At 58.8% G+C, this 15299-nt stretch overlaps 1 protein-coding gene across 1 annotated transcript; it reads right to left on the minus strand.

Annotated features, from left to right (window-relative positions):
• Window positions 1-1574: 1574 nt before the first annotated feature.
• On the minus strand, window positions 1575-15116 carry ATP8B3 (ATPase phospholipid transporting 8B3; the record flags this gene model as incomplete). Its single annotated transcript, XM_073801971.1, is given in 14 exon segments — window positions 1575-4183; window positions 4185-4835; window positions 7058-7267; window positions 7897-8139; window positions 8234-8365; window positions 8627-8747; window positions 8972-9047; window positions 10144-10278; window positions 10356-10524; window positions 12271-12662; window positions 12665-12677; window positions 13049-13140; window positions 13619-13677; window positions 14857-15116. Coding segments are annotated over 14 exon segments (2787 nt in total), but the record flags the coding sequence as incomplete, so codon positions are not given.
• Between the last annotated feature and the right edge of the window lie 183 nt (window positions 15117-15299).

Genomic DNA, 15299 nt, shown 5'->3' on the forward strand with positions numbered 1-15299 from the left:
CCACGGAGAAACGGGCCCCGGAAGAGCAGGGCACACCTGAGCCTCTGCTCGCTGGGGTCGCGGCGTCGCCCTCTGCTCGGGACCCCCCGGAACTTCCCCCACCTCCCAGCGCTCGGGGGTGCGGCGCTGGGCCTGCAGGGGCGCAGGGGTGAACCGGTCCTGCTGCTGCTTTTTCTCCAAAGAGAGAAAGAAGATGATGAACAAGGTGGAATCTGCTTGCTCTAATTTTTGCCAAAAGAAAAACAAAAAATGACAAAGGGGAAGGAAGGGTCAGAAATGAAGATGAGCACGCCCCCCTCCCCTGCTCACCCTCTCCAGGTGACCTCCAGGACTGGCCGGCAGCTGGATCCCAAGAGCCTGCTCCCCCGCCCAGGGCTCAAGAGCTGGAGGCTAGAAGGAACCTCTCCCCACAAAACCGCCTCCCACCCCCGACCACCACCTCCCACCCCCTGACCACCGCCTCCCAGAGAGGTGGCCACACCCCTCCCCTTTGAGAATGCAAGAGACATTTCTAATGAAATGCCCCTCCTCCTCCCCAGGTAAAGGCTACCTCACTCAAATGTTCATGTCTGTGATTGGAAAAATCACGCCTGATACCAAAGATTTCCCCCAAGGACTTGTGCTGGATGCTAGGATTCCCTCACCTGGGGACCAGGTGTGGGCGAGGGTCTGCTTTGGGCCCTGCCCCCCAGGTGCCACCTGTCCACCACCAGAGAGAGCAGAGAGAGAAAGAGAGACAGAGAGAGAGAGACAGAGAGAGAGAGTGGGAGGGAGGGAGAGGGTGGTGAGGTCGATGAGTGCCTTTTTCTTGAACCAAAGACGTGTGTGAGATGCTCTCTTGTCCTTATCGACTCGCTATTCTCCCCGCTTTTCAAGCAACCGGATCTGAGTGATGCTTCTAGAACCTTTGGGTGTTGGGGCAGAATCCTAAGGGTCCCCGTTCCCGCTCAGCAACAACCCCTCCCCCCAGACACACGTACACACTCCTGTGCACACACTGGTCCCACCACACTGGGAGCTGGGGTCTGGGTGGACACGGCCCCTCCCTCAGCCTGCCACGAACACGTGGGCCCCACTTGAGAGAGCACCTGCTTTTGGGGGACGGGGATTCTCTGCTGGTTAAGTCACTTGCTGGTCCTGCATTCAAGACCCAAGCGTCAGAGGCCAGGGCCTCCTGGGTTTGTCCCGTGTTGGACACTTAGGAATGGACATGGGACCTTTCTGGTGACGGGACCCCTCAAGCCCCAGTGACATGGGTCACAGAAGCGTCCCTGACCCCTGCGTCCCTTTCAAACACCCTCCTATTACATATGCACACACGCACGCATACACGTGCACACACACCATCTCCCTTCTGACGCCCCGCCCAGCCCCGCTTGCCCCAACACCCAGCTGGTTGTCACATACCAAAGACCATTCTCCACACAGGGAATGACACCTCCAGCACAGCTCCTTCGAGCCTTTGACAATTTTCTCTGAAATACCTCAAGATATTTAATGTATAGTTTATGTGATTAAAAAAAAATCCTTAGCTAGTTTTTGGAATACGTGACTTGAAGCTTTATACCGTTAAATTATAATTTTGCAGACGATGGTATGTCATTTCTTTTGGTGAGCTCCGTGGGAGACGCGTTGAATGTCAGGGCAGGGGAAGCTGGGTGGTCAGAGGCAAAGGGCCGGGGGAGCATGAGCGAGAGAGAGAGTCTGGGAGCGCACGAGGAAGGACCTGCGGCGTTTACAGATTTCTTATTTCAATGAGTCCTTTAGGAAAGAGAGGAGAGAGAGAGCGTTGGATACCTTTCTGTTCTCTGGCGTGTTCTGTTTCTTGTTTTTTGAAGTCATGTCTTATAAGAGTATTTATTATTCTATGTGTTCTGTGTTCAAATGTAATTTAAGAAAAAAAAAAGGAAGAAAAATGAAAAAAAAAGACGCAATGGAATTTGATTTGATGCATGACTAATGTACTTTTTCTTGAAGATAATGTACTAGGTGGAAGGGTGGGGGTGGGGCGGGGCCGCGGGGCCGGAGCCCCGGGATTCCGTGTCGCATCTTGTGTTTCATGCCCCAGTCGGTGCTGTTCGGTGCTCCTCGGCGCTGCTCTGTGTTACTTTCCCCCCTTTCCAAGGATCTGTGTCTAGCCGGCGGTGGGAGGACGGGCCTCAGGTGCAGAAGGAAGGCGGCCGGTGGCGGGGCCTCCAGCTCCTGGCACCAGAGTCCCTCCGGCTCCTGGTCCTGGGGCACCAGTGGGCGTCACTGCCACCTCGGGCCCCCCGCTCGGTCGGTCGGTCTCACGTTAGCATGAATTCCCAAGTGTCTTGTTCAGAGGAGACAGACAATCAACCAATTCGAGTCTTGTCGCCTAGGTTGGTGGGGGGCGGGGTGTACCCCTACTTCCTCAGATCTGAAGGGCCCTCCTGAGACAACCCCCCCAAGGCAGGCACCTGCCCGGGCTCCACCCACACGCCCCAGCTCCCTCAGGCCTGGCCTTCACCTTTCTGTCTGGCCTGGGAGGTAGGGGGTGCACACCTGTGGAGCCCTCCCTCCCAGCCCCCACTGGTACCCAGAGAACAAAGGGGCCCCCAAAAAATCATGAAAGGGGGCTCTGGGACAGTCTCCCGGACTGTGACTCTTCTGCCACGGGGCCCACGCTCCCACCAGGGGAGAGCCCACTTTCCAGGACAGGCCCCAGGTAAGGTGGGTTTGGGTGGCCAAAGGGGGTCTCTCACACCCTGAAGGACAGAAGGCCCAAGTTTGGAGGGCTGGGCCTGGGGGTGCAGGTTCAACCCACCTGCAATGAGGGCGGGGGGTGGGGGTGGGGCGTGTTCCGGGGCCCCTGCACCGGCTGGAACTGGGGACACTCACATTCTTGGCCCAAAGCAGTTTCAGCCACACCAGCCCATCAGCTCCCTGGTCTCCTCCTGTATCCCTGGCAGGCCCCCCAAGGGCTGGTCTTTGGGAGGATTGTCTCCACCAGGGGTGAGAGCGGCCAGGAGGCCACGTGGCCCTGAGTGTGTAATCACAACTGGACACTAGGGCTGCTTTCAGGGGACACACGATTTGGGTCATCCAAAGTCCTCCCCCGAACCCCCAGGGCTAGAGGGAACAGAGGCCCCCTCCACCCTACCCTCAGGCGACAGGCTTAAAAGTTTAAAAAATATATATCATCATCGTTGTGAACCATTGCTGTGCTGGATTTGTTGTTTTGTTTCCCTCCAATAAATTATTTTCTAGTCACTCACCTGGGCTTGTGCCTTTGCTGAATGGTGAGGGGCGGGGAGGGGCTGGTGCAGGAGTGGGAGGCATGGGGCTCACCCTCTATGAAGGAGGAAGGGGACGAGGGAAAGTGGAAGCGGGCCTCTCCCAGCCCACCCCTCTCTGCTCTGAACTCAGCCCTCCCTGAGCCCCTGCCTCCACAGGGCCTTTGGGCCACCTGAGCCTCGGATCTTGCTGGGCTCTGCTTCTGAGGTGTCACGGACCACTGCCTTCTGGAGCCTAAAGTGTAAGGTGGTTTGTTTGAGAAGAAACCAGGGCAGCCCAGTGGAGGAAAAGGCTGGGTGGTGTCAGGACTGGACCTTATAAACTGCCCTGAGATAGGCCAGCAGGCTGCAGGCAGGAAGCCAGGGCTGGTAAGCAGAGTCTGCTCAGCACCTTTCTCCCTTCTGAGAGCAATAAAGCTTTTATCCACATTGCCCCAGGGTAAAGAAACCCAAAGAAACGCAGCTTTCCCTGCAAATCCCCCATCAGGCCACTAGAGGTCAGTGTTTTGATTTTTAAAACCAGAAAAGAACTATTTCATGGGACATCACAGAAAGAAGTATAGGAAGAGAGAGCCTCAAGGAGACCTGGGGTCAGACAGACAGTGGCTTATTAGAGAAAGAGGAGCAGGTGGAGCCCCTGTCTTTGGGGGAAGGCCTCACGATGCTGGGTGACACTTACTAAGCCTGGGCAGTCACTGCTGTTCCTCAGGTGAGGGCGGCAGCCCTGCCGAATCAGGTGGGGTTTGACCCTCACTGGGCCCTGGCAGCCACTCCATGGGCGACGGCTGCTTCTGCACAGGGGAGGGCTCCACCGCCATCGGCTGCTCGCTGGTGGATGATCCTCTCGCAGTTGGTGGTGGAGTTTCCATCAGAGCAGTGAGGTTCGAGTTGGAAACTGGCACCGTCCCCTCCTTGGGAGGGCCCGGACTCCTTTTGCCAGGTGTATGGCCAGTTCTTCCAGGACAGTTTCCGGATGTTCCAGAGGAATGTCTTCTCCTGCAAGTGTGCTGACTGGCTCTTCAAAGACAGCTGGCTTGAAGGCAGCATCTGGCTCTCAGAAGAAGTCATCTGGCTCTCCTCCGCTGATAGTGGTGTCTCCTTGGTTGGTGGCAGACTTTGGGGAGTATATGGCCACGGTTCCTATGACAGTGACCTCTCCTGCCTCTTCGGCAACTTCTCCTGGAGAGACCCGGACAGCCGGTTTTCGGTGAGAGAGTGCTGGCTCTCCTGATAAGGAGAGGACTGCCCATCCACAGGCAAGGATGAGCTCACCTCAGAGGCAGGCTGAACATCCTCAGAGGACACCTGCCCCTGGTGCTGGCACCTGTTCCTCCCCAGGAACGACATCCTCCTGGGGTACCAGGAGGACTCCTCCATGCTTGAGGGCAGCTCATCAGGTGGCCTCGTGTGACCAACCAGCATGTCGCTGTTGACCCCTGGTGACCTCCACAGAATTGTGCCCTGTGTGATGAGGTCCGCATAGCCCTCCCGGTGGGAGAAGGCATAGCTGGAGTGCCGGGTCTGTGCCTCCTGGAGGACATGGGGTATGGGCTCCACGGTGATGCTCTCCTCCTCCTTCTACAGAGCAAAGGGGAAAGCAGGAGTCATCAGGCTCCTGAGCCATGTTGACTGCTTTCGGGTCACCTGCCCCTCCAGTGGGGGCCAATCAGAGCCCTTTGCCACCATGGATTGGCCAGGCTCTTTCCTACCCAAGTTGACCCATGGAGTCCTCCGTGGGACCTGACTTTTTTCTCTTTTTCTTTGGCCACACCGCGCAGCATGTGGGATCCTACTTCCCCAACTAGGGATCGAACCTGTGCCCCTTGCCATGGAAGTGCAGAGTTCTAACCACTGGACCCCCAGGGAAGTCCCATGGGACGTGACTTTGGACCAGCCAATCAGATTCCTTCCCTAGGACCTGACTTTGGATCAGCCAATCAGAGTCTGGGGCAGCCCAATGTCCAGCCTGTGTGGGTGAAGGTGGCAGGTTTGTGGCCATGTCCTAGTCCACCATTCCAGTCAATTCTGGGGCCCAGCCCAGCTGCGACCCATCCTTCTAGATTCTGATTTTATGAGCCAGTGAGTCCTCTCCCCCACCTTTTTTCACTGTGGTAAAATACACATAACATAAAATGTACCATTTCAACCATTTTTAAGTGCACAGCTTGGTGGCATTAAGCACATTCACACTGTCGTGCAACCATCCCCGCCATCATCTCCAGAACTTTCTCATCTTCCCAAACTGAAGCTCTGTCCCCAAGAAACACTGACTCCCCACCCCCTCCCCCAGTCCCTGGCCGCCACCATCTACTTCCTGTCTCTATGGATGTGACTCCCCCAGGGATACCCTGTGAGTGGGATCAGACAGTATTTGTCCTTTTTTTTCGGTACGCGGGCCTCTCGCTGTTGTGGCCTCTCCCGTTGCGGAGCACAGGCTCCGGACGCGCAGGCTCAGCGGCCATGGCTCACGGGCCCAGCCGCTCCACGGCACGTGGGATCTTCCCGGACCGGGGCACGAGCCCACGTCCCCTGCATCGGCAGGCGGACTCTCAACCACTGCGCCACCAGGGAAGCCCTGGTCTAATTCTTTTAAAGCAGCACCTTTGAGCCTGTTCTAAGTGGATGACTTCAATAAAAAGCTACAGGAGGGAAAACGGCTAGAGAGTGTGTTTTTAGATCATTTTCGATTTAGGAAATCACTGATGGGTAGAAGAGTTGGAAGAGACCTCAGAGACAAATAGCCCACCTCCCTTCCCGAATGCACGAATCCAGACTAGTTAAAAGAATGTCAGTTTCAGTTCCAAAAACCACTTTATGTGCATTGTGGGATTGAGCAAATAAGTAACGATCGAACTTTTTTACCAGAATCAAGTTTCTCACCATCAGAGATAAGAGTCACAAAGCAGTAAACGGAAAAGGCTAAGCTGAGCCTTGTTCTGTGGGTCAGGAAGCAGAGGTATCAGTGTGAACTCACATACACAAAAATAGATAGATGGATAGGTGTCGATAGAGATATAGATTTGCATCTAAACATGGGTTAATATGTGTGCATTTCCTAGCTCTGTCTACCGAGAGGATAATGGCATCCCAGTAGCAAAATGACCACACTAAGCACTTGGATCTTGGTGTCTAACTACCATTCTCTGGTGAAGAGAACCAGGGCTCCATATGGGAATGGCTCATTCCAGGGTTGGGGCACGGAAAAGACAAAATGGGCCTGGAACCTCTTGTAGCACCAGGAAGTGAGGATGTACTCAGAGGAGAGCAGGCACGTGGCAAAGGGGCAAATCGGGGACAACTTGAGCAACAAAGCATAGAATAAAATAAACACCCATGAGTCCACACTGATAGAAATAAATAATTGAATAAATAAATAGGGGAGAAGGAACAGTTCTTCCCATGGAAGAATGCCAATTAACAAATACAGAAAGACTGGACACTGTCCCCTCTAAGATCAGGAACAAGACAAAGGTGCCTGCTTTCACCATGGCAATTCAACATTGCACTGGAAGTCCTAGCCAGAGCAATTAGGCAGGAAAAAGAAATTCAAAGTATCCAAATTGGAAAGGGAGAGGTAAAACTATTTCTATTTCCAGAGGACAGGATCTATATGCAGAAAATCCCAAAGGATTCACAGGAAAGCTACTAGAGCCAATAAACAAATTCAACAAAGCTGAAGGGCACACAGATCAACACACACACAAAACTGTTTCTATATACCAGCAATAAGCAATCTCAAAAGTGAATTAAAGAAACAATTCCATTTAGAGCAGCATCTAAAAGAAGAAAATATCTAGAAATAAAAAGTAAAGCAAAAATATATATTTATGGGCTTCCCTGGTGGCGCAGTGGTTGAGAGTCCGCCTGCCGATGCAGGGGACACGGGGTCGTGCCCCGGTCCGGGAGGATCCCACATGCCGTGGAGCGGCTGGGCCCGTGAGCCATGGCCGCTGAGCCTGCGCGTCCGGCGCCTGTGCTCTGCGACGGGAGAGGCCACAGCAGGGAGAGGCCTGCGTACCGCAAAAAAAAAAAAAAAAAAAAGTAATAATTATAAATATATATATATACATATATATATTTATGAGGGCTGCTGCTGTAAAGCTCTCTCTCAAATACCTTGGCATTAGTGATGGGGAGCTCATTCCCTCTCACTGTAGTCTATCTTCAGACAATTTCCTTACACACAGGGGACATCACTGCCCTACAACTCCTCTAACGCTCTGGAGAGCACAGCCAGTATTCACCATGATACTGTCAAGAGTCTTGAAGTTAGGGAGCCAGCCCCCATAGTCTTATCTTCTCTCAAGTTCAAGCTCTCATTGTCTCCCCTTGAAGGATGTATATTTGGAGCACCTGTCCTGCCCTTGCTCCAAAGCTCAAATTTGCCAAATATCCCTGAAAAGGCTTGGCACTGAGCTGGGCGTGGAACCATCCCTTCCCTTCATCTGGAATCTCTACCTCTATGAATGCGGCCAAATAAAAGTCTGTGCTGCTCTGTGACTTCAGGCAACTCTGCCCCGTGATGACCCGAGTGTGAGCCTGCCTGCTGCCTTCCTGGAGGCTATGGGAAGGACACGGCAATCCCAGAGCCCACCCCCCCGGCCCCCCCGCCCCAAGAGGGGAGTTCCCTCCAGCGCACCTGGGCAGTGAAGCCGCTGTAGAAAGCGAACCAGATCTGGACCATCATGCTGGCCAGCGTCTTGTAGACAAAGTAGCGCAGGAACTCGCAGACGCGCGTGTAGGACCAACGGCCATGCACCAGCAGCCGCCGCCGCAGGAAGCAGAACTGGGCCAGCACATAGTCGCTGTTCTGCACCGCCTGCATGCCCTCCTGACCCGCCAGCCCCATGCCGATGTCCGCAGCTGCAGGGGCACACGCAGCCTGTCGGCCCCGGGCCCCTCAGCTACCACCCCCGCCTGCTGCCAGCCACCGGCCTCCCCGCGCGCTGCTGCCCACCACCCACGAACCGTCACACCAGGGACAGGCGTCTGGCCTGCAATAAGTCCGCCCTCTCCTCTCTGGGCTCCTGCCAGGGCTCCTCCTCTTCCAAGCTCACGTTCTGGACCAGGGCCCGGGGCTCCGTGCGCAGGGACAGCAGCAGCTGGTCCTGGCCCGCGGGGGACAGGGGGCGCGTCACTCAGCTGCACCGCTGCCCTCCAGGAACGCCCCGACTGGGCCCTCCTCCGGGCTGGACCTGACTGCGTCCTTCCCTTGCTCTCGCCCTGCTGAGAACCATCTCTCGGTGTGACGCTTCAGGCCCTTCGCCTTGGCTGGTCCAATACCACATCTGGGGGCCTTTTGGTGGAGGCCGTCCCCAGCCCCCTCCCAGGTACCAGGGCCCCGCTGCCCACCCTGAGCTGACACTGACCAGGAACTCCCCGTTAATGACCAAGGCCATTTTGACCTGCAGGGGGAGCTGTTTGTTCAGGTGGCCCTTCTTGCCACCCTGCAGGCTATTGCTGCTCTCCCAGTAGACCTCCAGGATCTGCCTGCAGGGGTCCAGCAGGGGCTCAGCCACACCAGCCGCACGGGCTTCCTTGCACCCACTCCCCAGCTGTGCCTTGGTTTCCCCCTCTGGGAGCCCCACCAGGCAGAGGCTGAGGGCATTCTGCAGACCCCAGAGCCATGCCTGGGCCATGGGTGGTGCCCTGCCCCAACCCTGACCCCCCCAACACAGGCTCATGCACCCAACCACCCAACCCCCACGTCTTACACAATCTCCTTCTCCTCCAGAATTATCATGTTTTCCAAGAGCAGCTGGCAGGCAAAGCCGATGTTCACCGCTGTCTCTGCAAACCAGCCCAGATCAGCCCCTCCACAGCCCCCTGCCTGGCGGCCATGCCCACTCTGCCCATCACAGCAGCATGCCCCTCCCCCTGGCCACAGCAATTGGTTTGGAGGAGGGCATGTGACCAGGCCAGCCAATGAGAGTCAGCCCTGAGACTTTGGTTGCAGCTCTGAGCAGAGGGGGCTCCATTCCACTTGCCTGGCTGGAGCTGGGCTGCCAGTGAGAGGTGGGTCTGGGGCCAGGGCCAAGGGATCGTTAGACATATCGTGCTTAGGGCCCCAAGGCACTTCCAGGAACCCACAAAAATGAATTAATTTGTTTAAAAAAAATAAAGAAGAGGGAAAAAAATGAATATAAAAATGCAGCCTGGATATTTGTCTTTACTCCAGCACAGCTGTTAAACGTCATCCTAAATATTTTGTGTGTACGTGCCTCCTGTCCGCAGAAGTTCTAATGCAGCCCTGCAGGCACCCATGCCCAGTGGGGCCCCGGAGAAGCCTCACTGGAGTGGAGTCATGGCTCCACGGCCACAGGACCTGAGGTTCCATTCCAGCTTGGCTCCTGGGTGGCTGAGCAACTGCGGCAGGTGCCCATGCTCTCTGAGCCCCGCTGGGTCATCTATGAGGCAGGGGTAATGAGGGCCCCACTGCATGGCGCTGCCAGGGGGCCAAACCCCAAGGAGACGCTGAGCATGGCACCGGCCCGCCCGAGGGAGGCGCCCAGGGGACCCCAGTCCATTGTTCCCGGTCCTCCCTTCGCAGGGACAAGGTGGAGGGCAATGCTGAACTCAGACAAGAGGGATAGGCCAGGACTTCCCTGGCGGTCCAGTGGTTAAGACTTCGCCTTCCAATGCAGGGAGTGCAGGTTCGATCCCTGGTCTGGGAGCTAAGATCCCACATGCCTTGTGGCCAAAAAACCAACATATAAAACAGAAGCAATACTGTAACAAGTTCAATAAAGACTTTAAGAATGGTCCACAACAAAAATAAATCTTTGGAAAAAAAAGAGAGATGGGCCGACGGTGGTGCCCAGGCAGGGGTGAGCTCTCCCCGCGCCTCCCTTCTCCCCACGTTGGGGGTGGCCGCCCTGGGACCCACCTTGCTTGTCCCCTGTGGGAACCCACACTTTGATGTTCCCCTGCTTGAGACACTTGATGGTGTCGAGGACACCGTCCTGGAGCCTGTCCTCGAGGGCTGTGGCTCCCAGCAGCCGGGGGTGGGCGTGGGGACAGCCTGAGCAGGGAGCCAGCTCCCTGGTGGGGCTGAGGGGCTGGAGCTGGGGTGCGGGCGCCCCTCCCCCTGAGCTCCACCCACCTGGAGGTTCTGCTCCATCTCCTCGTACAGCGGGTGCAGGGCGTGGGCACGGTTCTGCAGCAGGATGCTGGCTTCCTGGTGCCGCTGGCACCACTCTTCGTACATGTCTTCGTCCACCTCCTTGCAGGCCATGCACAGTGTCCGCAGGGTCTGCTCGGCCAAGGACTGGGCCCCGGGCGGGCAGGCGGCGCTGGCACCCCCGCCAGCCCCTGCCCCCTCACCCGGGCACCTCTCCCTCTGCCTGGGGTCACCCAACCTACCCACCACCCACAGTCTGTCTTCCCGGGCAGGGGGAGCTAGGACCACGTGCCGCCCTGCTCCACACCCGCTCTGTCTCAGCCCGCCCCCTGCCCCCCCCACCCTCCGCCCGCCGATGCCCAGCTGTTTTGCCCCCAGACCTCACAGGCAAATTCTAACTATTCCGCAAGACACTCGGTGCAGCCCTGCCAGAGCCCTCCGCCGTCAGGGCTCCCCCAGCCCCAGACCCCTCCCTCTGCCTCATTTTTCAAGGAGCTGAGGCCTCTGGGGTGGGTGGAACTGTAAGGATCCTGGGGACTCTGTCTCCAGACCCCAGGAAAGACCCAGAGCTCGCTCGCCCCAGGGGGGCCCATCGTGGCTCCTTCCTTCCCTCCTACGCCCCAACCCTCCCCCAGGCTCTTCGCCTGTTGCCTGGGGTCTTGCTTCTGTTCCTGACCGGAGGTGGGCTTGAGCGGCTGAGCTTGGACAGGTCAGGAGCTCCAGACAGGCCTGTGCTCCTCTCGTGCCTCAGTTTCCCCATCCACTCCATAGGCGGTTAAGCCAAGCCGTCCTGTCGAGCTCCTGGGCTCTGGGTCATGGTTCTGACTGCACTTCCTCGGTTGTGGGTCACAGACCAGCTGCCTGCGCCCCACCCCCCACCCACTTCCCGGCAGAGGTAGAACAGGGCAGTCTGGGAGGCCCCCGTGTGGAGGGACACAGGACATTTCTTTCCCCAAGCAGCCCCACTGGCCCCTGTGCTGGGTGAGGCTGGGGACCTGCAGGGTCAGGGCTGGGCCAGCACGGCAGGACAGCCCCATGTCAGGGTCGGGGCGGGAACAGCTCCCTGGAGGTGGGGACCTATGGCTGAACCTTGAGGACCAAAGGATGGTGACTGAGCGCTAGAGTGGAGGAAGGCATTCCTAGCAGAGGGAATAGCGTGTGCAAAGGTCCTGAGGCAACACCTGAGCGTGGAGGAAACTGCAAGCCAGAAATTGGGGTTCTGGGGAACCCCGCGAGGTCAAGGAGGGACCAGGATAGACAGGATAGCAGAACACAGAAAGACAGTCTGGAAAGTTGGGCCAAGGCGTTTGGGCTTCACCCACGGAGACAAAAGTTTTGGGGCAGAGAGGGCTAAGCACGTCCTGGAAACTAGGCCTGGCTGGGATAGGGGGGTAGCAACCAGAACAAAAGCCTAACCACAGGGTGTCCTTGCGTGACTGAGAAAAAGGTATTCCCTTTGGGCAGGTGCAGCTTGGAGTTTGGCTCCCTCTCCAGCGTGTGTGTGTGTGTGTGTGTGTGTGTGTGTGTGTGCGCGCGCGTGCTGGGCAGAATAGTGCACAACCTGATCAACTGTACATGGCCGCCCTGGGTACCTGAGGCCATTTCTCTGCACACTCTCCTCTCCTGCCCTTCTCCTCCTGTCCCTGTGCCCTTGAACCTGCCCCTCCACCCTCCCTTCCCACAGGGACTCACGGCCAAGGCCTCTTCCGTGGTCCACTCCATCAGGCCTTTCTTCTGCAGGCACTGGAAACTGCCCATCCCTCACCCATCTCCATCCATGACCAGCCTGATGCCAGGAAGTGACCCGGCGGGTCCCAAGAACCTAATCCTTCCTCCTGGCCCTCTGGGATCAGCTCAGCCTGCTGGGGCCAAAGGGGTCAGGAGGCCACCTTAGACCCGGAGGGGCCACCCATGCACCCTCAGCATCCAACATATATTGAGCGCCTCCTGTGTGCCAGGCCCTGGGCTGGGCAGTGGGGACCCAGCCATGAGGGTGCTCCCAGTGTGAGGGGGGCTGGACACTGACTCACCAGCCACACAGACAAACACGGGGTAGGACCACCCTGGGTCTACAGAGCCACGTGGGAAGGTGGGAAGGGAGGGCTTCCTGGAGGAGGTGGCTCGAGCAGGTAGAAGGAGTGGAGTGGGCACAGGCACTGACCCCTGGGGCTGCCCCACCCGCCCCACCTGGAGGATGATGATGAGAAGGAAGTAGAGGCTGGACATGCGGTGGAACTGCTCGTACAGGTTCAAGGGCAGGAAGGAGAAGACATTGTACTTGGCCTGTGGATGACGTTCCTCTGGGTCAAGAGCCGGCAGCCGGCATGGGGGCGCCGCCCAGGAGGGCCCGGGTTCCCACCCAGCCCCATCCGCCTCCCCCTTCCCTCCGGCCATGACCAGCGCGGGTGCAGACCCAGTGAGCCGAGCTGTGACCCCAGGACTCCCCGCGTGAGACGCAGGCCGGGGGTTTCAGGTAGAGCCCAATGGACACGCTGTACCGTGAAGGTTGCCTAGTAACTTATTTAGGGCGGAGGAGACACGCGAAGCGCCAGCACTGGACCCCACGACTCGGCGAGGGCGGCGCTACAGTCCTCAGGACTAAGTGGACTGACCCAGCATGCAGAGCTTGGGTGGCAGGTCCCGGAGGCCCGCGGGGGTTGGGCCTGCCCACCTTGTACTTCTTCCTCTGCCAGCACAGGAAGACCTTCTCCTTGAACTGGTTGTTGTAGGACCAGTTGTTGGTTTGCACCTCCCAGGTGAACTCTGAGGCCCGAGAGGACAAACACGGGCTAATGACACCCCGGAGGAGGGCTAAGGGGCCCCCCGGGGATCCAGCCCGTAAACAGATGAGAGGGCCCACGCGGCCCCTGCACAACAGTAGGCACTCGGGGAGCCCAGGTGGATCTGAGCATCCGGCTCCCCTTGAGCCAATCCCTAGGCCCTGGGAGACCCACTCATGCACATTCCTTCTACAGAGGGGTAAACTGAGGCCCAGGGACGGGTGCCGAGGTGTCCGAGGCTCCACTCCCTGCCCAGATAGTTCTGGGCTCACAGGCCCACAAATCCTGAGTCCACCTTTCAGTGATAGGATTTTGAACTCTTTGTAACCCACTGAGAACCGCGTGCTTGGCCTCCCATCTCCCCACTTCAGTCATTGCACTCTAACGCCCCTTGTCAGGGTCCCCCTGGCACCCCCTCACTCTACCCCCAGCCCTGCGCCCGCGCTTGGCCAGACATGCACCCAAGTTCTTCTCCTCCTCAAGGTCTTCTCGGTACGCGAGGCTGCCCGTGCTGGTGGGGCTGTCGAGGAGAGGGGTCTGAGGTCACACTGGCAGCCGGACAGTGCCCACCACTCCACCTTCTTTGAAATGTCACCTCCCACGTCCATCTGCTGTCCCCTCCCCAGGTTCTGGAGGTCCAGTCACCAGCTGTGAGTCCTTCCCCGTTACAGCCGGTCACCTGGCCGCTGCTCCCCACCCCTATGGCCCCCCATGGCCCCCCATGGTCGTCCCCCATCACCTCTCCGGGGCCGATCGCACCCACATCCTCCCGGGCCCCCCTGCTGCCCCTCCTGCCCCAATCCCCACACGGCACACCACGCCCAGCCTGGTCAGGTGCTCAGTCAATGTTTGTTGACAGACTAAATGGGGCCCCAGGGCTCTCCATCATGTCTCAAAGTGTGTTTGAGGACCAAGGGGCTGAGAGGTCTGAGTGTGGTGTTGGGGCAGGGACCGCCAGCCCTCCACAGAGCCCGGAGGCTTCCCACCAGCTAGTTCATGGTCACTCCTAGTCCTTCCGTGCCCTTGGCAGCTCCCCAAATGACTCCCACCCCCAGCACTCAGCAGCTCCCTACTCCCCACGCCCTGGCCCCGCTGTTCCCTCTGCCGGGAGCACCATTCCTGCTCGCATGGCCGGAGCTTTCTCACCCTTCGGCTCTCAGCCCCTACTTCTCCTACTGCCCAGCCTTGTTCTGCCGCCTCCTCTGGGCTTCCCCTCTGCCTGCGGGATCCCCCATCCCATTTCTGATCACCCTCTCTCCTCTGCTTCTTCCCCTGTCTGGGCTGCCTGATGAAACTGGAACCTCCCAGGGCAGGGACTGCTGGCGTCTGGGTCACTGGTGCCGGGGCCCCCAGGGGGAGGGAGGGCCTGGCTCAGGGCCAGCTCTGATGCTCCTGGGGGCCCGAGCAAGGCCAGTGCCCATTCACCAGATGAGGAAAAGTGAGGCTCATCCCGTGGGGCCACAGCCGGGATGAGCTCTGGCCCCACCGGAGCCAGAGCCGGGGGAAACCCGGCCGGGGTTAGACGAATGCTGTGGGCCAGAATCCAATCAAAGCGTATCAGGGGGCAGGGACACGCCCTCCTCCCTCGCATTCTCAGCTCACCGGAACGCCCACTACCCCCCCCCCCCCCCGGGAAGCCCTGAGCATTCCCGCAGCGAAGCGGCTCAGGGTTCGACGCCCAGGCCCCTGGGAAATGCACCTGGATATCCGGGCCCACACGACACAGGCGCTCCGGCGCCCGTCCGAACCTTGGCCCACGCGAACCTCTAGGGGGCGCCCCCGCCGCCGCGGCTGCGTCCTCCCGCCCTCAGGCCGGGCGGAGTCCAGAGAGGGTGCGCGGGCGCCCGGGGACGCACAGCTGCGGGAGCGCCGCCGCTCACCTGCGCGGGCCGGGGCAGGCGGGGCCGGGCCTCCTGGGGCGGTCCGCAGGCGTCCAGGGCGACGGACGTGGTGGAGCTGTTAGCCCGGTGCCAACGGGCCTGAAACGGGCCTGAAACGGGCGGCGCGGGCGCGGGGCGGAAGGTTGGGGCCTAGGGGCGGGGCCGGGCAGAATGCAGGGGGCCGAGGGCGGGGCCAGGGTGGAAGGTGGGGCCGGGGTAGAGGGGGCGGGGCGGGACCCCAGGGGTGGGGCCAAGACAGAAG

This window comes from Tursiops truncatus, chromosome 3 (assembly GCF_011762595.2).
Source record: "Tursiops truncatus isolate mTurTru1 chromosome 3, mTurTru1.mat.Y, whole genome shotgun sequence".
NCBI classification, from domain to species: domain Eukaryota; kingdom Metazoa; phylum Chordata; class Mammalia; order Artiodactyla; family Delphinidae; genus Tursiops; species Tursiops truncatus.